Raw genomic sequence first — 27,129 nt, 5'->3', positions numbered from 1 at the left:
TCAGGACCATTTCTGTTGGCACGGTGTTTTTTTCCCTGGTGTTTTGTCTGTTTTAACATTGGACTCATACGATTTACTGTTGTTTTTAATAAAGACATGACTTCAACAGCTGTATGTCTTATACTATTAGTTACACTGCTTTAGTTGAGCTGCTTTTACCAAAGCATTTGGGTCACTCTGGGCACTCCATCCTCTTCTTTTTTGTGTACTTTACCACGTACACAATACGTTCTGCACCCTAAGAATTTACTGGAATAAGTCTGAGCTCCCAGCAGTGCCAGGTGGCACAGGGAGTTGTGTGAGCCTGAGAAGCAGTCGCTGGACACCTGCTCTAGGGTCACTGAACAGGGATGATTAGGGGAAGGAGCCTGAGGAAGGAGCGAGGTCCCCAGGCAGCTGGCATCCCTCACCAAGACGCAGCCATGAAGCTTCCTTCAGGTTCACTCAGTGTCTCTGGGTTCCACCTTGCCCCTCCCGTGCCAGCCCTCAGGTACTGAGCAGCTTTTTCAAAGGCACCTTTTGATGTGGCTTTACCAGCTGCTGCTTCCCGGACCACCCTCTAGGGCTCTGCTCGCTGCATTCCCCGGGCTGTAACCCCTGCACCCACTGCCCCAGTGATCTGGGCCCCCGCTTGCCGTGGTGGCAGGGGGCACAGAGGAGGATTCGTCAGCTCTTATCAGGGGCCAGGGCCAGGGATAGATTTGAAGAGGGGGTGTCATCTGAGCAGAAGTTGTAGGAGGCACAGGCATTTGCCATATGGGAAGGGGTGGGACAAAGAGAAGTGATGTGTGGGTGTGTGTTCAGGTATGAGGTGGAGGAGGGGGGCGTGCCAGAAAGATGCACAGAGACCTGAAACTGCAGGATGTGCTCCAAAACTTTGCAAGCAGTTCGGTTTCGTGAGCTGCAGAAATGCTGGCGGGGGCCGTGGGCTGTGGGAAATGGCGCCTTCTCTACCCTTCTTTCCCAGTGGACCCTGGAGGGTTAAAAGCAAGGACGGCTTTTAATCAGACTTGATTTTTAGAGAGGCCTTTGTCACGGTAATATCTGATCTGGTGGGAAATGCCTGATTTTTACGACGGTGGGAAATGCCTGATTTTTATTGCTGCTACCCACGGAAGGACCCTGGTTGGAAATCTTCATCCCAGTGGCTTTCCCAGAATTTATAAGGGCGACAGATTTTTAGATCACATTCTCACCCAGAGAGCCTCCTCTGAGGTCAGTGGGAACACCTGTGTAAGCTGCTCACAGAAGCCAGCGTGCCGTCCCTCCCCAAAGCGCCAGCAAGTCCAGTTGATGCCTCCCTCCCATTTCTAGGTTGGTCTCCATCTCACTCCACAAAGTGCACAAAGCACCATCGGTCCTCTTCCTGCTGTGATGCAGACAGACCCAACCGCTGTGGCAGGCTTCTCCCGTGTTGATGTAAAGCCCTTGTCAACGCTGAGGAATTTTGCTGCATCAGATACTTTTTTCTACTGCCAGGATTAGAAGATATAGTAGCAGGAGTTTCTTCTTTTATCCTCTGGCCTGTATTTCAGAATAGGAGAGGATTTTATGTTTTTAAAAATTTTCTAATTTTCAGTAACACGTGAAATAGTCCAAAGATACACAACGAAGTGTGTAATTTCCCCACCCCACCTCTGTTTCTATCCCCTGAAATAACCAATGGCAGCAGCTTAGTGAGTGTCCTTCTATGTATTTATCTAGATGCACTGAAACATATTTCTATATATTCACACATTTAAATTTGGTTTTGTTTGTTTGACTCTTCCTGCCTCCCTCCCTCCCTTTTCTTTCTTCTTTTTTTTTAAAATTAATTAATTGATTGATTTATGGCTGCATTGGGTCTTCATTGCTGCCCACGGGCTTTCTCTAGTTGCAGAGGAGGGTGCTACTCTTCGTTGCGGTACGTGGGCTTCCATTGTGGTGGCTTCTCCTTGTTGCGGCGCACGGGCTCTAGGCGCGCGGGCTTCAGTAGTTGTGGCTCGCGGGCTTAGTTGCTCCATGGCATGTGGGATCTTCCCAGACCAGGGCTCGAACCTGTGTCCCCTGCATTGGCAGGTGGATTCTTAACCACTGTGCTACCAGGGAAGTCCCTCTTTCGTTCTTTCTTTCTCTTTTTACAAAAAAACGAAGGCATCCCCTTGGCCGTTTTCTACAGTTGAAAACTAACGTCAGCATCTCCCCTTTGACCAGAACACATGAACCCTTTTGGAAAGAGACCTTCAGCTTCCTTCTGGCTCTAACTAGCAACACATGTTTTACCTCCAGGACTCCCATTGTGTCTGGGGTTCCTGGAATCTGTGAGGCTTAGGGCTGGGATCCTTGTGAAGTCATTACTCTTTGAAAGAGATCTGAGGACTCACACAGCGAGGGCACAGGTACCTCCTATGAGACCCCAACCCCTCGCCCAATGATTCAGGGCTAATGCCAGTGTAACCACAGCTCTGTGTCAAGTTGACCTTGGCATCTTACAAAATCCTCTTTGAGATTAAGTTTGCCACTACCTACTGGTTTGTGTCAATTAAAGCTTATCATTTGGGAGATTAGAAAATTGTTCTCATCTTCCAGCTGCTTTGTAAGGAAAAGTTTTACCCCAGTGACTAAGCCACGTCCACAAAATTGCTTGGAACGGTTCAACTGGTCAATGTGTTGCCAGTGCTGTGGATGAGGCAGCAAATGAGGGTATTGGCTTTTTATAAAGTGCTTGTTGTAAATGTTTAGGATCCTCATTAAGTCTGTCTGGTGGTGGCCTGAGTCCCACATCGTCCCTACGGACATACATGAATCTATGATGTAGTGATTGTGATACAAGGTTTTTATCTGTGGGTCATGGTCACTGCTCTTCAAGAAGTGAGCCACGTGGTGTCAAAAAGCCACCCCAGAAACCATGAGGAAAGCCTGTCGACCAAGAAGGCTGTACTTACTGGACCAAATACAGTGAGATAAACCAGCACGTTGACCATCTTAGCAGCATCTCAGAAGAGAGAAGATGGGGAAGGGTATTTATAGGGTTTCAGTACCGCGGTTGGGCGATTTTAAAGAGAATTTGACAGGAATGCAGCCTAAGGTAAACTGTGAGCTTTGGGAGATGAGGATGTGCCAGTGCAGGTTCATTGGTTGTGACAAATGCACCATCTGGTGTGAGATGTTCATACCGGGGGATTGTGTGTGTGGACAGGGGTGTATATGGGAACTCCCTGTAATGTCTGCTCAGTTTTGACGTGGACCTTAAACTACTCTAAAAAATAAAGATTATTAAATTCAAAAAAAACTTTTTGAATGTTATTTTATTTATTTTTTTATACAGCAGGTTCTTATTAGTTATCTATTTTATACATGTTAGTGTATATATGTCAATCCCAATCTCCCAATTCATCCCACCACCACCACCACCCCCGCTGCTTTTCCCCCCTTGGTGTCCATACGTTTATTCTCTATGTCTGTGTCTCTATTTCTGCCCTGCAAACTGGTTCATCTGTACCATTTTTCTAGGTTCCACATATATGCGTTAATATACGATACTTATTTTTCTCTTTCTGACTTTCTTCACTCTTGTTTAAAGAGAGTTTTGCAAGGCAGTATTGGGATTGGGCAGAGTTAGTTTGGACTGGGCAGAGTTATGTCATGCTAGTTGTTTTTTCTTTTAATAAATTTATTTATTTTAGGCTGCATCGGGTCTTCGTTGCTATGTGCAGGCTTTCTCTAGTTGTGGTGAGAAGGGGCTACACTTTGTTGCGGTGCACGGGCTTCTCACTGTGGTGGCTTCTCTTGTTGTGGAGCACAGGCTCTAGGCATGAGGGCTCAGTAGTTGTGGCTCGTGGTCTCTAGAGCGCAGGCTCAGCAGTTGTGGCACACAGGCTTAGATGCTCTGCAGCATGTGGGATCTTCCCGGACCAGGTCTTGAGCCCGTATCCCCTGCATTGGCAGGCGGATTCTTAACCACTGCGCCACCAAGGAAGCCCCTGTCATGCAAGTTTTCATTATTTATTTATTTTCATAAAAATTTCATATCTTTAAAGTGGTGATGTTTGTTTGTTTGTTTGTTTGTTTTTGCGGTACACGGGCCTCTCACTGTTGTGGTCTCTCCTGTTGCGGAGCACAGGCTCCGGACGTGCAGGCCCAGTGTCCATGGCTCACAGGCCCAGCCGCTCCACGGCATGTGGGATCTTTCCGGACCAGGGCACGAACCTGTGTCCCCTGCATCGGCAGGCGGACTCTCAACCACTGCGCCACCAGGGAAGCCCTGGTGGTGATGTTTTGATATACATATACAGAGTGAAATGATTACTTCAGTCAAGCTAATTAACATATCCATCTTTGTATGCTGGAAATTTGCTAAGAGAGTAGATTCCAGGTGCTCTCACCACACACACACACACACACACACACGTACACAAATGGCAGCTATGGAGGACATACTAGTTTTATTTATTTTTTTAAAGTTTACCCATTTATTTATTTATTTTTATATTTATTTATTGGGTTGCACCAGATCTTAGTTGCAGCACGTGGGCTCCTTAGTTGTGGTATGCAAGGTCTTAGTTGTGGCATGCGTGTGGGATCTAGTTCCCTGACCAGGGATCGAACCTGGGCCTCCTGCATTGGGTGTGTGGAGTCTTATCTGCTGAGCCACCAGGGAAGTCCCAGGACATACTAGTTTTAGATTGTGGGTCCTGCAAGTTGAGGGCCATTGGACTTAATAAGTAAGCAGTTTTACTTAGTTTATGGTTTTCTCTTTCCAGAGTATTTCTTGCAGCAAACAGATGGATTATTTTCATTTGATCTCACTGTATTTTAACTGAGGGACAGGAAATTTGTTTCACTTCTCAGTGGATTCTACCAGATCAGGAAGATCACTGCCTTAAATCTCACAGAAAAGCTCTGATGATCGCAGATTATGCTTTGGGGACCTTAAGCAACTGGGAAGAAAGCCGGAACCGGGAGGTGTCAGGACCCACGGAGAACAAGTCTACGGTTCTCTGCCATTTTGAGGAGCAGTGAGTCGGCCTCTGCCCTTGAGGCGTTCTCTGGGCTGGGAACTGTGGTTTCCCGAGCTGGCTGTGGCTCCTAGGAGGACCTTGGGGTCTTTTACATAAGTGGGACTTGAGAAGGACTTGGAAAGGACAGGGGAATTATGCAGAATATTCCAGTGACTAAACAGATGTTAGTTACCAACCTCCCATGGCCGAACTCTGGCTAGGCTGTGTTAGCCATCTTTTCTTTTTCTCGTGTTGTTTTCTGTATTGCAGCTTATCCCCAGGTTCCTGACTCAGAAGGTTGAACTTACGACCCATTTTCTAAGACGGCCTTTTTACTTTTCCATTTCTAAGTGAGAAACTACAGAGCAAATCTAAATTCACATTTAATATAAAGCCCCGTGGAGTAGACCCCAGGCCAAGAACTAGGTTACTTGTAAACGTATACTCTTTTGCTGGTCTTGGGCCTTCCTGTTTATTGTTGAAGCCAGGAGATGGAGCCTACCAAGTAGCACAGTTTCCACAATGAAAAAAATAATAACTCAGAAGCAGTGCAACATAGTCAATTTGCCTTCCTAAGGCCAAATGAGTACTCTTTTTCAGTTTTTTCATTTTGGGGTTTGTTTCTTTCAAAACTATGTTCATTTGTCTGACACTATTTATGTCGTAATAATTCCTAAATCCTAAATCCAATTTCAGGGTCTGGGTGTTAGTATAGGGTCTCTAGCTGGCTGATCGGCTGGAAAGACTGCTTAATGATTTCCTTGCACAGCTGTTTGCTCAGAGGAACACCTATTTCTTTCTTTTTTTTTTTTTTTTTTTTTTTTGCGGTATGCGGGCCTCTCACTGTCGTGGCCTCTCCCGTTGCGGAGCACAGGCTCCTGACGCGCAAGCTCAGCGGCCATGGCTCACGGGCCCAGCCGCTCTGCAACATGTGGGATCTTCCCGGACTGGGGCACAAACCTGTGTCCCCTGCATTGGCAGGCGGGCTCTCAACCACTGCGCCACCAGGGAAGCCCTCTTTCTTTTTTTTTTGAACAGTACTTTGATTTATTGGACTTAAAGAATTTACATACTAGATACTGAATAAGAAAGAAATAAAAAGCATGATTAAATAAATATGAAACTTCTCAATTCTGGCTTTCATGGCTTTCAGAGTATCATGCCTTGAAATAAAACCTTAAACTTGAATCAACTTACAGATGCCACTTAAAATCAGCACAGCTACATATGGTTTCCCTTTTTGCATGGTGTGTGTGTGTGTGTTCAAACTTGTGTTCCATGTAAGTTATTTTGAAAGATAAGTTTTAGATCATGAAATCATCAGAATATCTGACTGGTAGTCATCATGGTGGTAGATAACGTACCTCTTATATTATTCCACCTTATTAACACCCTTTAGTCCCAGTATGCTATACTATGCAGATGAATTGGCAGGAAAAATGAATACATTTATCTGTGAAGAAATGAGAGAGCCTCCATGGAAACACGTATTTCTCATTCTCTGTTTTCAAGGAGAAAGTGATCTGCCGCACCTGCGGCACAGGGAACCCTGCTCACCTGAGATACTGTGTCACCTGTGAGGGGCCCCTGCCGTCATCACAAGAGGTAGGTTGATTGCATGTGCCAGTCCTGTATTTTAATGGCTGATAAATGTTCAGTGTTAGTCTGCAGAGGGGAGAGGAAGTTTGTAGGGGAGGAGAGGGGAGAGACCAAAAGAAGCTGCTCATGGTAAAGTGAAAGCAACATTTCTGTGTTCACCAGTATAAAACTGTTTTCAAAGTCTTCAGGGTGATTCAATCAAGTCGGCAGTTTCTAACAATTTCATTTAGTGACTGCACAGCAGCCAGCGGGGTAGGGGCCGTTCACATTTCACTCACGGGCAGGCACGTCTGTGTGGACTGTGCCTGCTGTGTTTTTTTGTTTTTGTTTTGTTTTGTTTTTTTAAGAAAAAATTTAAGCTTTATCTTGGTAAAACATTCCAGATTCCCTCAGATCACAGCATATCAATAAACAAAATGTATACATACTGATTTTATACTGCATGTCAAGTCCCAAATTCCCGATCCTAGGAAAGCAAGTTGCAAAGTACAAGTGCTGGTAACAACTATAGGTAGTATTTTAAACAAAAATAAGTGAGTTTTCAGCACTTAAGTGAAATGAGGCTTTAATCAAAAAGAGACTCAATTCCACAGTGTGCCTGCTGTGTTTTGAAATTGAGAGCATGGTGGGCACCCATCGTTGGGTTTCCTGCCAGCCTAACTTGAGTGTTTAAAATGAAGGAATTTAAATATAGTGAATAGGTTCCGTGTAGCTGATCTGTTTTATGTTTATAAAATGCTCTGATGAAGTTTAAAATTACTTCCTGGTGGCTCTTGCCCTGGCCTAACAATTCCATGAAGAAGTCGGCATTTACTAGCCAATTTAGAAGAAAAATACTTGCTTCCTTGGGGGCGTTGTATAATATTTCTCTCTGTTTGGGGGGTTCTCATCTCGGAGCAATTACTTGGGAAGCTGGACAAGCATGTGATGGTCAGTGTAGTCAGCACGTTAGTATCAGCAGGCAGGGGGTTGCGATCCCGGGGCCGCCAACACAAAGTACCGCAAACCGAGTGGCTGGAAACAGCAGAATTTCATTGTCTCACAGTTTTGGGCACCTGAAGTCCAGAATCAAGATGCTGCCAGAGCCCTGTTGTCCGTGACGCTCTAGGGAAGGAACTCTCTCCAGCTCCCTGTGGAGTGCATCACCCCAGTCACCTGGCCACCTTCTCCCTGTATGACTTCACACCCTCTTCCCTCTGGGTGTGTATCTCTCTGTCTCCCTTTTTTATAAGGACACCAGTTATACTGGATGAGGGCCCCCCCTAATGACCTCATTTTATAATAACTTGATTACCTCTGTAAAGATCCTATTTCCAAATAAGGTCACATTTTTTAAAGAAAAAATTTAACCCTAGGTGCTGGGGTTAGGACTCCTCTTTGGAGGAGACACAATTTACCTTTAAAAAAATCTTTGTTTTTCATATACTTGTAACTTTTCTCTGCTTTTATTTAAATTTTTCTTTTTAATTGTTGATTTACAACAATTCACCCCTTAACAGGAAGGTTGGCCAAGATATCTTTTTTTTTTTTTTTAATTGGCCACACCACGTGGCTTGTGGGATCTTAGTTCCCGACAAGGGGTTGGACCCGTGCACCCCTGCTGTGGAAGCACAGAGTATTAACCACTAGATGGCCAGGGAATTCCCCAAGGTATCTGTTAATGCTTTGTCTAATTACTGATAGTCTAAGACTAGCTGATTTAAAGGAACTCTTTTTGTTCCAAGTTTTATAGAGGTATTATTTATAAGCAATAAAACTCACCTATTTTAATTTTACAGGTTAATGACTGTTGGTAGTTATATACAGTCATTTAAACCACCACCACCGTAAAGATACAGAACAGTCCCGTTACCGTAAAAAGTTTCCTTATGTTCCTTGGCAGCTGAGCCCCTCCCATAACCACCAGCCCCAGAAAATACTCATCATTTTGGACACTGTGGCATTGCCTTTTAAGGAAGTATGTAGCTCTTGTGTGTGTGTGTTTGATTTCCTTCACTTACCATAATGTTTCGAGGTTCATTCATGTTGTATGTATTAATTTTTAAAAAATTTTGATAATTGGGCTTCCCTGGTGGCACAGTGGTTGGGAGTCCACCTGCCGATGCAGGGGACACGGGTTCGTGCCCCAGTCCAGGAAGATCCCACATGCCGTGGAGCGGCTGGGCCCGTGAGTCATGGCCGCTGAGCCTGTGCGTCCGGAGCCTGTGCTCCGCAACGGGAGAGGCCACAGCAGTGAGAGGCCCGCATACCGCAAAAAAAAAAAAAAAAAAAATTTTGATAATTGAGTACTATTCCACTGTATGGATATAATATAACGAATTCATCCATTCACCAGTTAACAGGCACTTGGGTTGTTTCCAGTTTCAGGCTATTATGAATAATGCTGCTGTGAACATTCCACATGCAAGTTTGTGTGTGGACGTAGTTTTCATTTCTCTTGGGTCAATACATAGGACTGGGATTGCTGGTTCCATCTAAGTTCCCCTTTAATTTTATAAGATGTTGCCGTACTTTTTCCCCAAAGTGTCTATACCGTTTTACATTCCTACCAGTGAGATATGGAGGTTCCAGTTTCTCTGCATTGTCACCAACACTTGGTATTATCAGGCGTTTTTTTCATGACTTCCCCTCTTTACCATTTTAATGTCTGTAGGATCTGTAGTGCGACTGCCTCTTTCGTTCCAGATGTTTGTAATTTGTGTTCTCAGTTTCCTCTCTCTCTCTCATCCTTTCTCTGCCTTTTCTCTCTTTTTCTCAGTCTCTCTCTCCAGCTAGAGACTTATAATTTTTTTTTAATTAATTAATTAATTTATTTTTGGCTGTGTTGGGTCTTCATTGCGTGTGGGCTTTCTCTAGTTGCGGTGAGGGGGGGCTACTCTTCGTTGCGGTGAGTGGGCTTCTCGTTGTGGTGGCTTCTCTTGCTGTGGAGCACGGGCTCTAGGTGCACAGGCTTCAGTAGTTGTGGCACATGGGCTCAGTAGTTGTGGCTCACAAGCTCTAGAGCACAGGCTCAGTAGTTGTGGCGCATGGGCATGTGGCTCCTTGGCATGTGGGATCTTCCCAGACAAGGGCTCGAACCCGTGTCCCCTGCATTGGCAGGTGGATTCTTAACCACTGCACCACCAGGGAAGTCCCATAGAGACTTAAAACTTTTATTGATCTTTTCGGAGAACTAGCTTCTGGTTCACTGATTTTCTTTATTTTTTGGTTTCATTTTTTGGAATTTTGCTCTTTATTGTTTCCTTTCTTCTCTTTGTTTTAGATTTTATTTAATATTCTCTTTCTGATTTCTTAAGGTGAGAATTCAAATCTTTGATTTAAAATTTTTCTTCTTTTTAAAAAGAGACTACAAATTTATCTCTAAGAACTTCTTTAGCAATATTCCACAAATTTATGTAAGTTGTATTTTTATTATAATTCAGTTTAGTTTTATTAAAATTTTATTAAAGTATATTTTCTAACATCCCTTGTGATTTCTCCTTTGACCTATGATTTATTTATAGGTTGGTTGTTTAATTTCCAAATATATGGGGTTTCCCTCATCTTATTGTTACTCATTTATAATTTTATTCCATTATAGTCAGAGAACATACCCTGTATGATCTGAGTTATTTTCAGTCAATGAAAATTGTTTTATGGCCCAGTATATAATCTAACCTGGAAAACATACCAGCTGCACTTAAAAGTGTGTTCTGTCATTGTGGGTATTCTATAAATATCACTGAAGTCAAAGTGTAATGTTGCACAGATCTTATATGTCTTTGCTGATCATATTCTAATTGTTCTGATAAATGCTGAGAAAGGGGTATTAAAACCTCCAACAATGATTCTGGAATTGTTCACTTCTGTCTTTAATTCTGTCACTTTTTGCATCATGTATTTTGTTAAGCACATAAACATTTTTTATTGTTATGTCTTCCTGGTGAATCTAACCTTTATCATTATGAAATTTCCCTCTCTATCTCTTGTAATACATTTTTTCCCCTAAACTTGTTTCAGCCTATATTGGTACAGAACCACTCCAGCCTTCTTTTTTATTGTTTACATGGAATATTTTAATCTATGTATTTACTTTCAGCCTGTATAGTTGGACCTTGTCTGTGGCTTCCATATAGTTGTTTTTCCTTTTTATTTTTTAATTTTTTAAATTTTGTTTTTCCTTTTTAAAAAAAAATCCGTTGTGATAATTTCTGCCTTAAAAGTGGAATGTTTTGTCCATCAAAGGTTAATATAATTATTGATATGTTTGGGTTTTGAGCTACCATTTTATTATTGATTTCTAGTTTTCCCATCTGTTTTGTTTCCTTTGTTCCTACTTTCTTGACTTTTGGGGGTTTTTGAATACTTTTTAGAATTATATTTTAAGTTTCTCGTTGGCTTTTTAGCTGTATTTCTTGGCATTATTTTTTAGTAGTTGCCCTAGTGATTCAAATATACATTTTTAACTTTTTAGTCTAATTAGTTATTATTGTACCACATCAGGTTAAATACAGAAATCTTGCACCTATATAGGTTCATATCCTTTCCCCCATCCTTTATGTTACAGTTATACATATTACACCTTTATACATCATAAACCCTTCAAGAATGTTGTGGTTTATGTTTTAAACAATTGTATGGCTTATAAAGAAATTAAGAGAAAAAAGAATATATATATATATATATACGCATATACGTATGAATGTATATATGTAAAACTGAATCACTGTGCATTTCATTGGAAGGTCTGAAGGCTTTGTATTTAGAAACCCAGATTAGCAAGTTTTCTATCAAAACCCTGCTTTAACAGCAGGATAAATTGAAATTTAAGTCTGAAGGAAAAGTTTCCAAAGGGTTTCTCCTTTGATTTTATCCCAAATAGTCTTCCTTTAATTGCACATAAATGGGGCGAGGATAAGTGTATATTAAAGGGGTCTTCTTTCTCAGAATCTGTGGTTGTTGGGAGCTGGTGTAGCCTCTTTCTGGATAGATGTCTGTTTTAGGACAATGGAGCAGTCCCTGAAGTAAAACAGGATACACTGGGCGCATAGTTTTCTTTGAGGAAAAATTATCCTTAGTAAACACTTTCTATAATGTGTGCACACATTCCGTTATCAATGGAGTCAGTTATTCATTGATCGATTGATTCATTCAGTAACTACTTGAATGGCTCCCAGGTGCCAGGTCCCAGGTCCTGTGATTGTGGGGAAAAGTGTGAAATGAGAGTCCTTTCCCTTCAGGAAATCAGGTCTAGTGGGAAGGAAGCTGACACAGGGAGCCTGACCCTGTGCTGAGCACTCCAGCGGACTGCGCTGCGCTTAACCAGGTGAAATCCCGCCGCAGGAGCGCCCCGTGAGGGAGCCACTGTGTTGAAGAGGCTGCGTGGAGTCGTGGATGAAAGCCAGGCTATAGCGTAGAGTCGGCTGGCCTGGGTTCAGATCGCGGGGCTCACCCCCGCGGTGCCTCGCTTTCCCTCGTCTGTAAACAGAGCCGACCAGGGCACCCGCGTGCCACCTCTGCCGTGGGGTTTAGCAGCGGGAGCAAAGATTCTAGTCCAGGTCCACCTGCCAGAGTCTCAGAAAGTCTCACGAGACAATCCCAACTCCCTCCCGCAAAGAAAATAATTCTTCTCCTGTGTCAGGAGTGGCAAGTAAGTTGACATTGCCAGATGGAAACCAGAGTCCGAAGGAGAGAGGATGAGCCTCGGCCGTGACCTCTCAGGCTGCCCCCTCTCCTCAGGCTTTTTCTCTAGTAACATCCTCACAGCGAGGGCGGTAGGCACGCTGCCTTTGGCGTCCCAGGTAACGGGGGCTTCAAGATATGTGAGGCACCAGTTCCCTCGACTTTCCATGAAGGAGCGCATGTTCTTTGTTCTAATTTATTCACTGGTGAAGCTCATCATAGTTTTACTCTTTGGGGCAGAAGTACCACCGTATTTCCAGGGTTTGCACTGGTCTGGGGCTTCCTTCTCTTCTGGATGGGGAGGGGGATTGGTGTATTGACCCCCCTGTGCGGCCCTGTGTCCACCCGTCCACGTGAGAGCAGGGGAAGCTTGATATGGAGCCTCCATGGGGGTTTTAACACAGCTTCTCTGTGCCTCAGGGTCCCCCAGAGCCAGGCTTCTCCCTTCCACAGCCTTGCTGAAATCGCTTCTTGGGATTTGGGTCCTAGCACCTATTTCCCTAAGAATCTGCAGACAGAGATCATTAGTTCTCTCAAATTGAGAAGGTCTCTCATTGCTGTTTTCATCTGCATTTTTTGAGGTTAAACCTTTTCATTCATCTATTGACTCCTGGTGTTTTCTTCTTTTATGAATTGTCTACTTACCTTTTTAATGAAACACTCAGAATTATTTATTGGAGTAAGGGTCACATGTAAATAATGCAAGAGGTTTTGTGTGAAGGGTTAGTCTCCCTTCCCATCCTAGTCCCACAGCTCCTACCCCCAGAAGTAATCACTGTTACCCACTTTCTAGAGGTCTTCTTTCAGCCATTCGATGCATTAATAAGTAACTGGTAGTTTAATATGAACACAGACCCAGTTCTTTGCTCCTAGCAGTGTATCTCATTAGTAACCTCCTCATTTTTTCTGCTGTCTGTATGTCCCGTGGCGCGTTTAGACCATCCCCTGGTGCTGGACGTTTAGGGCTGGCTGTTTCCAGTTATTTCCTCTAAAACCACAATCCTGCAGGGAATCATCTTGAATATACTTCTTTGTGAATTTGTCCATCTGTAGGATAAATTCTAGAAGGTAGAATTACAGGGTCAGAGGGTATGGGCATGTGTTCTTTGGACGGCTGCAGATTGTATGGTATGGGCGTAATTTGTATGGGAAAATTGTGTCTCTGATATTCATGAAAATATAAAAGTATTTTCTATTCTCTAGCCTGGCGTTGCAACTTGCTACTCCGTTTGTTATAAATGTGGAGCCAGCAATCACCCATCTGCACGATTCTGTGGCTCCTGTGGTATTTACGTGAAGTCCTTGGCAAGACCTAGTGTGGAGAACAGCTTGGCTCCAGCTGCTGGAGAACCTGGCCCTTTTGCTGAGGTGAGGCCTCCATGGTAGTAAGAACTGGACCCAGGAAGGGGTTGTGACTCTGAATTTGTGTTCTCGACCCTGTGAGCCAACCCAGGGGAAGAGAGCCGAAACACTTAGACCTTTCTCGTGGACTTTCAACTGGGTGTGTAAATACCTTCAACCACGTTATGTTTTAAACACTCGAGTGATTTCTTCAGAATTCAAAGATGTAAATATGCATTTATCTATAGTAAATCGAAGTCTAACTGCGTGTGCAAGGTAATAGATGTAATGTCATTAGGGAGCTTTAAAATACATGGGATAGAATGTACTCTCGTCTCGTGAATTTCTTATGTAGCACGCCAAGAACTTTCCCCCTGCTCTTTTATATTTTAGAAAACTTATATTGGGTTCGTAAAATTGCTTTTGCCACTTATAACAACTGGGCATATTTGAGGAAAGTCTCACAAGGTTATTTTCGGAAGGACTTAATCTGTAACCAGCTTTGTGTTAGACTTTTATGAATTTGTCTAAGCTACAGAAAGACTTTTCGGGTTTCTTCTCTTCTTTAGATTCTTCAGATCTCTTCATTAGAAGAATTTGAAGCTTGATGATTGTTAGAATGCATGTGCACTCAGCAACTTTGCATTCATGTTTAGGGAGTTCATGGTTTCTTAACCCAAATGAAAACACTTGCAGATCCCGGGACTGCCAATAACCAAGGTGGCACCTTTGTGCAAATGAGACATGGTGTTTTTTTTCTCAAGACAATTGACTGCCATCTGTTGGAAATTGATTGTAATTTACTAATTTTGTTAGACATTTTATTTTGCCATAAAAATTGTCCTAATAAATATGCAAGCATACAATGTCCACTATGTGAATATTACCCCTTTAGATGCAATGCTTTTGTGCAGTGTGCAACGTACATATCCTTGCATGGTGGTCCTCTCAGGTCCCCAGGCCCAGATGCAGGAGAGTGTCTCAGAGAAAATGTTGGTGCCCAGTAGTTGAGTGTGGATGGGTAGTAAAGTCTATGCTCCTCTGGATTGTAGGGCTGAGAGGATAGATTTCCAGTCCTCAGGCGGCATGACAGGGAGCGTCAGTTGATTTGCCGAATTTGAGACAGTCAGTGGACAAGGGGTGGGGCTGGCTTCAGGGCTCAGGCTGGGAGTTGCTGCGAAAAACAAGCAAAGAAGGTGAGGCAAGGCCTGAAAACCCCTTTTAGTTCAAGGTAGTGTTTTGGAGATACTTTTACTCCTGATTAGAATTGTTTTCTGTGATAAAATGGAGAATTAATTTATATTATAGTTTGTTTTTTTTTTTAATGTTTTCTGCCTTGCTTATACAGCCTCGATCTGCCTGGCAGCCCCTAAATGTTCCTTTGCCCAAGCCTGATGCTGGGCATAAGAAGGATGTGGGCACACAGACCACTGGCCTGTTCTACCCGTCTGGAACCCTCCTGGCAAAAAAAGAACTGGAAATGGCTTCCCAGAAGCAGAGGCAGGAGAAAATGAGTGACCATAAACCTCTCCTCACAGCCGTCAGCCCAGGGAGAGGTGAGACACACTCTCCTCTCAGAAGGGAACCCACTCTTTCCCTGAAAGAAAATTACATTTTTTATCTTCCTTTCGGTTCATTTTTATGTACAAGAAGTGCCTTTATTTTTCTTTCTTCAAGTAATTTTGCTTTGTATGAATAATAGCACTTCCTTAAACTTTTAGCATGTTTTGACTCTTAGCCCCGTTGTCACGTTGGTAAATGAAGTCGCACATAAGAACGTGTACTACTGGGCTTCCCTGGTGGCGCAGTGGTTGAGAGTCCGCCTGCCGATGCAGGGGACGCGGGTTCGTGCCCCGGTCTGGGAAGATCCCACGTGCCGCGGAGCGGCTGGGCCCGTGAGTCATGGTCTCTGAGCCTGAGCGTCTGGAGCCTGTGCTCCACAACGGGAGAGGCCACAACAGTGAGAGGCCCGCGTATTGCAAAAAAAAAAAAAAAAAAGAATGTGTACTACTAACACAGAAATGTGCTTAGTCTGCGTCGTTACTGCTGACTGCCATAATCTCTTTTTCTATTGTGGCAAATTCACATGACACAAGATTCACCATCTTAACCATTTTAAAGGGTACAATTCAGTGGCATTTAGTATATGAGCAGTACAGCCATCACCGCTGCATTTCTAGAACCTTTTCATCCCCCCAGAAGTAAACACTGTACATCCCCCTCCCAAGGATGTAACGATCACTCATCTACTTTCTGTCTTTATGGATTTGCTTATTCTGCACATATAAGTGGAAGCATATAATATGGTCTTTTGTGACCGGCTTCTTTCACTTAGTATGACGTTTTCAAGTTTTGTCCGTGTAACATGTTTTCAGTACTTCAATTCTTTTTTTTAATGACTCAGTGATATTCTATTGTGTGGATATATGACATTTGTTTGTATGTTCACTAGTAATAGACATTTGAGTTGTGTCCAGCTTTGTGTGTGTGTGTGTGTGAACAGGTTTGACTGTTAAGAATAATGGTGCTCCGAACATTCACGTAGAAAGTTTTCTGTGGCATATGTTTTCATTTCTCTTGGGTATGTACATAGGAGTGCAGTTGCTGGGTCAAATGGTAACATGTTTAACTTTCTGAGGAACTTCTGGACTGTTTTCCAACGTGGCTGCACTATTTTACATTCTGACTGGCAGTGTATGAGGGTACCGATTTTTCCACATCTTTATAAGCACTTGTTATTATTTGACGTTTTCATTACAAGCATCCTAGTGGGTGTGGAGCAGTGTCTCATTATGGGTTTTTTTGTTTGTTTGTTTGGTGTTTTTGCGGTACGCGGGCCTCTCACTGTTGTGGCCTCTCCCGTTGCGGAGCACAGGCTCCGGACGCGCAGGCTCAGCGTCCATGGCTCACGGGCCCAGCCGCTCCGCGGCATGTGGGATCTTCCCGGACCGGGGCACGAAGCTGTGTCCCCTGCATCGGCAGGCGGACTCTCAACCACTGCGCCACCAGGGAAGCCCTCATTATGGTTTTGATCAGCGTTTCCCTGATGACTAATGTTGCTGACCATCATTTCATCTGAGTTACCTGATTTATTAGCATCCAGCTGTCCATAGTATCCCTTTATAATCCTTTTTATTTCAATAAGGTTGGTGGTAATATCCCCTGTTTAATTTCTGATTCTAGCAATTTGAGTCACTTCTCTTTTTCTTGGTGAGTCTAGATAAAGATTTGCCAATTTTGCTGATCTCTTTTCAAGAACCAACTTCGGGTTTTGTTGATTTTTTGTATTGCTTTTCTGTTCTGTCTTTCGTTAATTTCCACTCTAATCTTCATTATTTCCTTATTTCTTCTTGCTTTAGGTGGAGTTTGCTCTTTTTCTAGTTTCTCAAGGTCAAAGGTTCAGGTCTTTTTTTTTTTTTTTTTAGGTGAAATTATTTATTTATTTATTTCGTGGAGTTCAGGTCTTGATTTGAGACCTTTCTTCTTTTTTAATGTAGGCATTTACAACTATAAATTTCCCTGGGAGTGCTGCTTTCATTGCATCCCAGAAGTTTTGGTGTTGTATCTTCATTTTCTTTCAACAATGAATTTTCTAGTTTCCCCTGTGGTTTCTTCTTTGACCCAGTGGTTGTTTAAGTATTATTTAATTTCCAAATATTTGTGAGTTCCCCAAATTTCTGTCTGTTATTGATTTCTAGTTTCATTCTATTGTGATCAGAAACATACTTTGTATGATTTTAACCCTTTTAAATTTATTGAGACTTGACATGGCCTAACATATGGTCTATCTTGGAGAATCCATTGAGAGAATGTGCCCTTGAGAAGAATATATATTCTCTTGGGGGTGGAATATTCTGTAGATGTCCATTAGGTCCTGCTAGTTTAGAGTGCTGTTCAAGTGTTCTATTTCTTGCTGACCTTCTGCCTAGTTGTTCTATCCATTTTGAAAATAGGGTATTAAAGTGTCCAACCATTGTTGCTGAGTTGTCTTTCTCCCATCATTTCCCTCAGTTTTTGCTTCATGTATTTTGGTTATCTGTTATTAGGTACATACTTACAATTGTTTATCATTGTTATACCTTCATGATACCCTTTTTCATTATAAAATGTCCCTATTTTTATCTAGTAACATTTTGTTTGGTCTTAAAATCTATTTTGTCTGGTATTAGTATAGTCAGTCCAGCTTTCTTGTGGTTGCTGTTTGCATGATATATATACTTCCATATTTTTTACTTTTAATCTGTTTGTATTTTTGAATCTAAAGTGTCTAAAATCTCTGTTTTTTGATTGGGTTGTTAAATTCATTCACATTTAATGTTATTGATAAAGTTGGATTTGTATCTTCCATTTTACTCATTCTTTTCTAAATGTTTGTATCTTTTTGTTCCTGTATTCCTCCTTTACTGCTTGCTTTTGTGTTGCATATTTTCTAATGTAAGATTTGAATGTTTAATGGGTTTTTTCCCCTGTATATTGGGTTGACCAAAAAGTTCGTTCAGGTTTTTCCATACCAGCTTATTCCCTTAGTTGTTGCTCTAGGGCTTACATTATACATCTTTTTTATAAAAATTTTATTTATTTTATTTTTGGCTGTGTTGGGTCTTTATTGCTGCGTGGGCTTTCTCTAGTTGTGGCAAGCAGGGGCTACTCTTCATTGTGGTGTGTGGGCTTCTCATCGCGGTGGCTTCTCTTGTTGCAGAGCACAGGCTCTAGGTGCGTGGGCTTCAGTAGTTGTGGCATGCAGCCTCAGTAGTTGTGGCTCACGGGCTCTAGAGCCCAGGCTCAGTAGTTGTGGCACACAGGCTTAGTTGCTTCTCAGCGTGTGGGATTTTTCCGGACCAGGGCTTGAACCTGTGTCCCCTGCATTAGCAGGCAGATTCTTAACCACTGCACCACCAGGGAAGCCCCTTACCTTACACATCTTATCAGAATATGTTTCAGATTTATAGTAATTTAATTCCAGTGTGACACAGAAATGCTACTCCTATATAGCTCTGTTCTTTCTTCCTGGTTTTATAGGTATATATAACAACAATGCCTACATATATATATTACATCTATATATGTTGCAAACCCAACAAAACACTGTTATATTTATTACTTTATATAACCTTATGTCTTTTAAAAATGCTGAAAGAAGAAAGAACTACAGTTGACCCTTGAACAACATGGCTTTGAACTGTGTGGGTCTGTTTATATGTGGATTTTTTGTTTTCACTGTATGCTTACTTCAGTACTACATGATCCACAGTTGGTTGAGTGCACGGATGTGGGACCATGGATACGGAGGGCCAAGTATAAAGTTATATACAGATTTTCAACTGCATGGGGGGTTGGTGCCCATAACCCCTGTGTTGTTCAAGGGTCAACTTTATTATATATTTATGGCTTTTATTATATTAGCCTCCTTTCTTCCCATTTCTAGTTGTCTTTGTTTACTCCTGTGGATTTGAGTTACCATCTGGAGCCATTTCCTTAGCCCAATCAAGCTTTGCTCCTGTCCACCTCTTTTGTGCTCTTATTGGCCAAGATATTACATTTCTATATGTTATAGGACAAATACTACACCTATATACATATTATTTTATGCAATATATTATTATATTTTTTAGGAGAAGAAAAGAAATAGGCATTTATAATGTCTTTTATAGTTACATGGTTACTTTATCAGTGCTCTTTGTTTTTTTGTGTGTATGGATTCACATTACTGTCTGGAGTCATTTGCTTTGAGCCTGAAGGGCTTTCTTTAGTGTTTCTTATAGGGTGGTCTGATAGCAATGACTTCCCTCAGTTTTGTAGTGTCTGGTGATGTCTTCACTTTGCCTTCATTTTTGGAAGGATAACTTCTGGGAATAGGATTCTTGGTTGACAGGTTTTTTTTTTCTTTTGAGCGCTTTGAATATGATATCCCACTGTCTTCTGGCCTCCATGATTTCTGGTGAGAAATCTGCTGTTAATTTCTTGCAGATCCCTTGTATGTGATGAGTCACTTCTCTCCTGCTGCTCTCAAGATTCTCTGTTTTTGTCTCTTAAAATTGTGTCTTTTGGTGTGGACCCTACTTGGAATTTGTTGAGCTGCTTGGATGTGTAAATTCACGCCTTTCATCAAATTTGGGAAGTTTGGGGCCATTGTTTCTTCAAATATTTTTTCTGCATTTTGCTCTGTCCCCTCTTCTGGGATTCTCATTATGCATATGTTGGTATGTTTGATAGTTTCCTGCAGGTTTCTTAGGCTCTGTTCATTTTTCTTCATTCTTTTTTTCTCTCTGTTTTTTGCATTGCATAATGTCTGTTGATCTGTTTCTGAATTTGCTAATTCTTTCTTTTGTCAGTTCAAATTAACTTCTGAGTCTCTCTAGTGAATTTTTAATTTCAATCATTATGCTTTTCTGCTACACAATATCTATTTGGTTCTCTTTATATATAATTTCTATGTATTTATTGATATTCTGTATTTCATGAGGCACCTTCTTTTACTTCTTCATGCATCGTTTCTTTTAGTTCTTTGGATATATTTACAATGGCTGCTTTGAAATCTTTGTTAAATCTCCAACATGTGACCTCTCTCACAGTTTCTGTTGCCTGTTTTTTTTCCTGTGTGTGAATCACAGTTTCTTGTTTCTTTGCATTCTTTTTTTGTCTCTTAAATTTTCTTTTTTTTTTTTTTGGAACCTGGATATTTAAAATAACATATTGTAGCAACTCTGGGTACTGACCTCACCTCCAGGCTTGTTACTGTTATTTGCTTGTCTGTTTGTTTAGTGACCAGCTGGACCAGGTTCCTGAGCTCTGTCTCACCCCCACAGTGGGACACCTCTGAAGTTGCTCCTTGGAGAGTGAGGCCTTGGCCATGCACCCTGTCACCCTAGGATGACCGCGATTTTAGCAGGGCTCCCTTTGACCATCTCTTTCCCTGACCATAACCAGCCTTTAAGTTCCACTTATTGCTGGCTGATTGCTTTATTACTTTCCACCACACTCTGGGGGTGTAAATTGCTCTACAGGCTGATCCAATTACTTTTTTTTTTTTTTTGGATGTGGGTAAATCTCACTTTAATTGCAAATGGCTTCATTTACAGCACATTCAATAATGAACAAACAGGAGAGCTGTGACTTTTGAACATACGAATATATAAAAGTCCCTTGAAATTCAGGTAGTCAAGATAAGGGCATTTCGCAAGGAAAGCACCCCCGCCACCTCCCATTTTTCTGAAGTCTGTATTACACTCATTTTAAAAGATGACGAGGCACACTCAGAAATTCAAAGTAGTAGGATGTGCCTTGCAGGGAGAGAAGAAAACCTTTTTACAGATTGTTGGGTAAATACATATCAGCAATTCCACTTGACAAAAGCTGATGGATGTCCTCCCTGAGTCAGGCTAGGCTCTGAGTGGGGATGGGAAACTGTGAGAAAGGGAGAACCTGATACAACACAGTACCAATCGGTTCCCCTCTAACACACCGTGCCGTGACCCCAGACATGGGTGTACAAGAGCAGCCACCGGGGTGGCGACTGACTGTCCCCACTGCCGGCAATTGACAAAGGGCCTCAATTTAACCTGTGGGCAAAATCCTTGACCAGCAAACTCAAATTGTCACTGAATTTAAATCATAAAGGATCTAAGGAAATTCTTGTTTTATCTATGTGTATATATGGACTCCTTACACGATTAACATTCCTTTTCTCCTAACGGTTTGTTCTGTAAACTGGAGTGGCCTAAGAAAAGCATTGTATAATTTTGATTTTATTTTACGCTTTCAAAAGAGAAAGGAGGGAATGGAGAGAAAAGTGTCACAAATTCTTCAACTCTGGGGCTCAGCACGTACAACAGACTCCTCGGACAAAAGGTTCATCCGGATTGTTGGGTAATTTCAATGCTGAGGAAAGACTAGGGGAGCCCACCCCAACCCCACAGAAAGAATTCTACAGTTACTCTATCACGGTGCTCTAGCTAAAGCATAGGTTTCAAACTACAGAGAGTTTCAACTTAACATCTAAAATTTTAAATTGTAGCCTTTCAGCAACAAATAGGCACAGAGAGCTCACCTCAGAAGTAAAATTAAAGAACTATTTCTCTGATGTATGAAAGTCAAGCCATCGCTCCCAGCTATGCCACACTTCCAGGCTTAGGCAGACACATAAGGTGGTGGCGGCTCCTTGGCAGCGCCATTCACAGTGGCATCATTGTATGGGGGTAACAGCACCATAGTGTTATTGCTGGTAACATAAACCAGGACAGCAGAGGAGTTCCTGCCATTGATGTATTGGTAGCAGTTCCAAACACAGCTAATCAAGTAACCCTTAAAAGTCAAGATGATGCTGATAAACAGAAGAATAATAAGAACCAAACAGGTAGGATTCACGGACATGATATCATCTTTGTAAGGAAAATCAGGAGGCAGCTGTCGTATGTATTCCTGGATGGAGTTTGGATAAACAAGCACAGTGACTGCAACCAAGGTGTTCAGGGCAAAATCAAAGATCTGGTAACAGAAAAATGGGATGATCCAAGCTGCGTGTTGCTTGTATGCACCATAAGTAGCCATTGCACAGATCAGGATCATGAGAAGAGAAATTGCGATAGCAATGCACATGTTGGCATCATCCATGAGCTCCAAGTCACCTCCAAGTTCAGAACTTGAAAAGCGATACTGATCTGGATCAGCCAGGGCGGGCGCTCAGTAGAATCAGCAGTGCCACAGCATTGATGATCAGGTACCAGACGCCGAGCAGGATGGTGCCGGTGTGGACATGGCAGCACAGGCAGCAGCTGTTGGAGTAGAACCGCGTCTAGGGGGCCACCGTCTTCATCGCTCGGGCCGCCGGCGCAGTGGTGCGAGCGCGCGCCCAAGTTTGCAGGAGCTTCGGTCACGTGGGTCTGGGCCCGCCGCGCGGCTGCTGTCGGCTCCCTAATCCAATTAAATTTGAGATTCTTTATAGGGATAGTTTTTGAGATCAGTGTTTGAGATACTTTTCAGACTTCAGGAGAGCTCTTCTTAGCTGTTTACTTCTGTGGTTCTCTTTGGTAAACTGGCCAGCCTATGGTTTAACTCCTATCTCTAGGCTTCTTTTACTTGCTTTTTACCACATCATTCACTGTTATCCTTAGGCCTGAACTTCCTCACACTCTTGCCAAAGGAGTGGGTTCCTGTGGAGATTCGGAGCTCTCTGTCTTATCTTCCCTTGTGCAAAATATCTGAGCCAATGCTCTGGATCAGGGGGTGGGGACAATGGTGTGTTTCTCTTCAGCGGCTGGGCACTCAGTGAAGGGGGTGCAGCTGTCACCTCTGGTCTTCTTGACTTGCCTCTTCTGCTATGAGACCTCTGCTTTACAAATAAGCCTGTACGAGGATGACCTGGACCGCAGTATTCTCAGTGTACCAGACCCAAAGGAGAGCGTCCATCCCATAAATGGTGGCTGGACAGAGGAGGGGGGCCCCCACTCCTGACTGCACTTGCCCAGAATTTGGTCTCTGCAGCAGGTAATTGGGGGCGGGATGAGAAACACTGAAATCCTGCTTCTTCTGGGAAGATTCCGTGGCTCTCCAGCTGGGATCTGGGAGCTGGGAGGAGAGGGAGCTGTGTGTTTATGGTTGAACCATGTGGAATGAAGTTTTCATCGTGCTCAGCTGAGAGAGAGGAGGAGAGGGTGGGTCATGGTTCAAACACCACAGACTCTTGCTGTTCTGAGTTTTAGCACAGTTTCTTCTTCAAATGTTTCTGTATTTGCTCTATGTCCCTAGAACCATTTCCAGACACTTTATTTTTTATTATTTTTTTGCTGTACGCGGGCCTCTCACTGTTGTGGCCTCTCCCGTTGCGGAGCACAGGCTCCGGACGCGCAGGCCCAGTGGCCATGGCTCACGGGCCCAGCTGCTCTGCGGCATGTGGGATCTTCCCGGACCGGGGCACGAACCCACGTCCCCTGCATCGGCAGGCGGACCCTCAACCACTGGGCCACCAGGGAAGCCCCAGACACTTTAAATGTTTGTTTATTTTATAGTTCCACGGGAATGAGGTCCCCTGAGTTCCTTGGGCTGCAGAGCTGGGAGTCAGTCATTCCCAGCTCTTCTCTTGCCTCATGGATTTCCCAACTGGGAGTCAGGACCCAGTCCACTGTCTTCCAGGCATGAGTGTCCTGGTCGATCGTCTGCAGAGATGACCAGAATGACCTCTCCCACCCCTGTATGCTGTTTCCCTTCCTTTGGAATCTAGACTGGCCTTGCGAGTTGCTTTGATCAGCAGAAGTGGCAGAAGAGACACCACGACAGTTCCAGGCCTGGACCTAGGAGGGCTGGGAGCTTGCACTTACTCCCCAGGAAGTGAGTGCCGTGTAAAGAGGTCAGGACAGATCACTGAATGAGGACAGATGCCTCAAGGCCCAGCCAACAGCCACCACAAAGACTGCTGACGTTTGAAAGGGTGCAGGCGGCAGTCACGGGAAAAGAGAGGCCAGGCGACCCCCAGCTCTGTGCCATCTTAGCCGAGGCCTCAGCTACAGGGATGAGGCCATCTCGGAGCCCCAGCCTCAGCTGATGGCTCGGCTGATACCATGTGGGGCAGAGATGAGCCGTCCCTGCTGGGCGCTGACCATACTCCGGACCCACAGAAGTGTGAGGCCTCAGGTGGTTGACGTTTTAAACCACCAAGTTCTGGGGCACTTTGCTTGGCACCAACAGAAAATAGACATGGGACCTCAGTTCCCTATAGCAGAAGGCAGCCCCTGGAACACCCTCTTTCATCCCAAGCTGGGAGGGAGCAGACCTCACCCCCCAAAAGAGGACTTACGGTCTTGCCAGGACCTTTTCCAAAAGACCCCCTCACCCCTCCCAGCCTTTCCATAAAGCCCTCCCTGTAGGCTTTTTTGAGAGTTGACATTTGATCTTGGAATTGTACATCTGTTGTAGATTCTCAGTCAGATCTTCGTGTTTAGCATACTCCTGCCTGCGTATTTATTTATTTACCTGTATTTTCTCTGGGTCCACCTGTGAACTCCTCAAGGGCAAGAACTTTGTTCACTGCTGTATCCCCAGCCCTCATGTGTGGCACACAGGAGGTGCTCAGTGACTGTTTGTGGGGTGAATGCGCCTACTTTGTGCCAAACCCTGTGCTGGGCTCAGTGCTCCCTCTGGTGTTATGTCAGCTACTGGCAGCCGACTCTCGTGATGCCCAGACCCCTCTGCCCTCCTGATTCCAGCACAGCGTGGTGGTTGGTTCTGCGCATCTTTGCTCGCGTCCCTCGTCAAACGTGCCACGGCATCTCTTTGCTTTGCTGCCTCAGAGCAGTAGAAGACTGCCGGTCCACAGGCGGGTGCAGTTCAGAAGTGCTGGAGCTCACACACAGGGCCGGGGGCAGAGAGTGAATGCCTCGGTCCTTCTGTCCAGCACACAGACCTGGGGTGTGTTCTGCCTGGTTCCCCTTAGGTCCCAGCAGGACGGAGCCCCACTGCCCACGGCGTTGACCAGCTTTTAACAGATTCTTAATTGACTTCCCTTCCTGCCCTGTCCTGCTGTTTCTGCTCCGTCATTCGTGCTTCCCAGGGTCACCTTCAAAAGAAACTACGTGTCCTAAATATTCGTCTCAGGCTCTGCTGTCAGGGGAACCCAAACTAAGACACTGAGGTTCTCTTATTTGGTGTCACAATAACGTATGAGGTAAGAGGTATTAGTCCCATTTTATAGGTAAGGAAAGTAAGGCTGAGTAAGATTTATATGTCTGGATGACCTTGCAAAAGCCACCCAATTGCTCTCAGCTTTACTGTCCTCACTGGTAAAATGATGAGGTGGGATCCGATGCAGGCTTTCATACTCAAGTGGCCACGGAGCAGAGCCAGGAAGTAAAGGCAGGCAGCCAGGCCTGCAAGGGCTGTGGCCGGCTGGAGCGCCCTGCCCTGTCCAAAGCGGGCAGCCACCCCTCGGCCCCAGGCAGCCAGGCCTGGCAGAAGGGCAGGCCCAGTGCTGCTGTATCGCCCACCTGTGCACGAGAAACCAGACTCATGTGAACTCTCTCAGGCCTTAAATGGTGGCAATAAATTCGAATTATTTTAAACCCTGTGCAGACTGAAAGGGGCACAGGAAGCTTTCTGGAGTGATGGGAATGTTCTCCATATCGATGGGATGTATACACTTTCCAAAACTCAAAATAGGGGCACTTACCTTTAAAATAGGGGCACTTTATTAGTAAGTTGTTTCTCAATATGGTTAATTTTAAAAGAATAAAAGAAAAAGACCCCAGATATGGCAAACAAAATACGTTCCTTTGGAATTCTATAATATTCATGGAACTTATTCCAGTGCACAGTCGAGGTTCAGAAAGCAAAAACCATCACAGAGTTTGGCAAAGAGAAATGAGCTCTCTGAAAATGCATGTTGCATGCTGACACTTTTCCTCCTTCACCCCAGAAGAATCATCCATGTATTTGGGTTTCTCTCCTTCTTTAGGATACTGGAGAAAACAGGTGGACCATATCTCCGCTCACCTCAGGTCTTACGCTCAGAACAACCCCGAATTCCGGGCCTTGATTGCAGAGCCCAGGATGGGAAAGGTGGGTGGCCTCTGAGCAGGACTTCCTCTCTGGAGCATAACATGGGATCAGGCTGAGGCTGCTCACACAGACTGTCCTGAAATTGCACTTTACTTGCCCTTTCTCTTTTTCCTGCCCCACCTTCCATGCCTCCTTGCCTTATTTGACATCCAGGAAAACTGGCTCAGAGAGATTTGGTGACCTGCCCAAGACTACACTCTGGGTCTCAGGGGATTCAGGATTTGAAGCATGTCTGTCAGACCCCAGGGATACTGCTGTTATAAAGACACACATCTGTGAGAAGGCCTTTTCCTCTGTCATGAGACTAAAAGAACCTTTCAAAGTTAGCCCATCCCCTCCTCTGCCACCAAGTTAGGCCAACACTGGAACTGTGTCATTGTCAAGTAGTGCTCAGTTTCCTTTGATAATCTATTTTGGTGGTTTATTAATTCCTTGGCCTAATCTAGGGGTCTCAAAACTGTGGCCTGTGGGGCAAATCTGGCCTGCCACCAGTTTTGTAAATCAAGTTTTATTGGGTCACAGCTACACTCATTCATTTACTTATTGTCTGTAGCTGCTTTTGCACTGCAATGGCAAGGAGCGTATGGCCCACAAAACCTAAATATTTACTATCTGATCCTTAAAGCATTTGCTGAGCCCCATTGATCTAAATTCCTCCCGCTATTTACAGAGACAGCTTCTCATCTGAATACTTGGCCCTTGATTGCCAAGGCCTGGCCCTCCCAGGTTACTTTTTGCCAGGTGATGACTTGCAGCCATGTGGCTTCATTAAAGTGTGTCTCTTATAGAGAGTATCAATTTGGGTCTTGCTTTCTTAACCAATCTGGCAGTCACTCTTTGATTGGAGTATTTAGTTCATTTATAATTAACGGAATTATAGAGAAGGCTGGATTTGTGTCTGCCATTTTGCCATTTGTGTCCTATTTCATCTAGTTTTTGTTTCTCTTTTCCTGCCTGCCTTTGTGTTAATTAAATGTTTGATTAAATGTACAGCTTAGCATCT

At 43.7% G+C, this 27,129-nt stretch overlaps 2 protein-coding genes across 2 annotated transcripts in view; one reads left to right on the top strand and one right to left on the bottom strand.

Annotated features, from left to right (window-relative positions):
- The window catches only part of DZANK1 (double zinc ribbon and ankyrin repeat domains 1), a 76,273-nt gene that overhangs the window by 33,065 nt on the left and 16,079 nt on the right, over positions 1-27,129 (top strand). Inside the window, exons 9-12 of the mRNA XM_022594246.3 lie at positions 6,492-6,584; positions 13,443-13,607; positions 14,929-15,136; positions 26,023-26,126. Coding sequence (XP_022449954.1) covers positions 6,492-6,584; positions 13,443-13,607; positions 14,929-15,136; positions 26,023-26,126 — 570 coding nt within the window. The remainder of the gene's footprint in view (positions 1-6,491; positions 6,585-13,442; positions 13,608-14,928; positions 15,137-26,022; positions 26,127-27,129) is intronic.
- Positions 21,670-22,407, bottom strand: LOC111185067 (lysosomal-associated transmembrane protein 4B-like). The gene is given in 2 exon segments (XM_089896503.1): positions 21,670-22,256; positions 22,258-22,407. Coding segments are annotated over 2 exon segments (684 nt in total). The 5' UTR covers positions 22,393-22,407; the 3' UTR covers positions 21,670-21,707.

Source organism: Delphinapterus leucas, chromosome 15 (assembly GCF_059928025.1).
Source record: "Delphinapterus leucas isolate spDelLeu-1000000601 "Yukka" chromosome 15, BTC_Dleu_Yukka2, whole genome shotgun sequence".
Classification (NCBI taxonomy): domain Eukaryota; kingdom Metazoa; phylum Chordata; class Mammalia; order Artiodactyla; family Monodontidae; genus Delphinapterus; species Delphinapterus leucas.
Note: the sequence above shows the minus strand (reverse complement) of the source record. Positions and strands in the feature narration are given on the sequence as shown.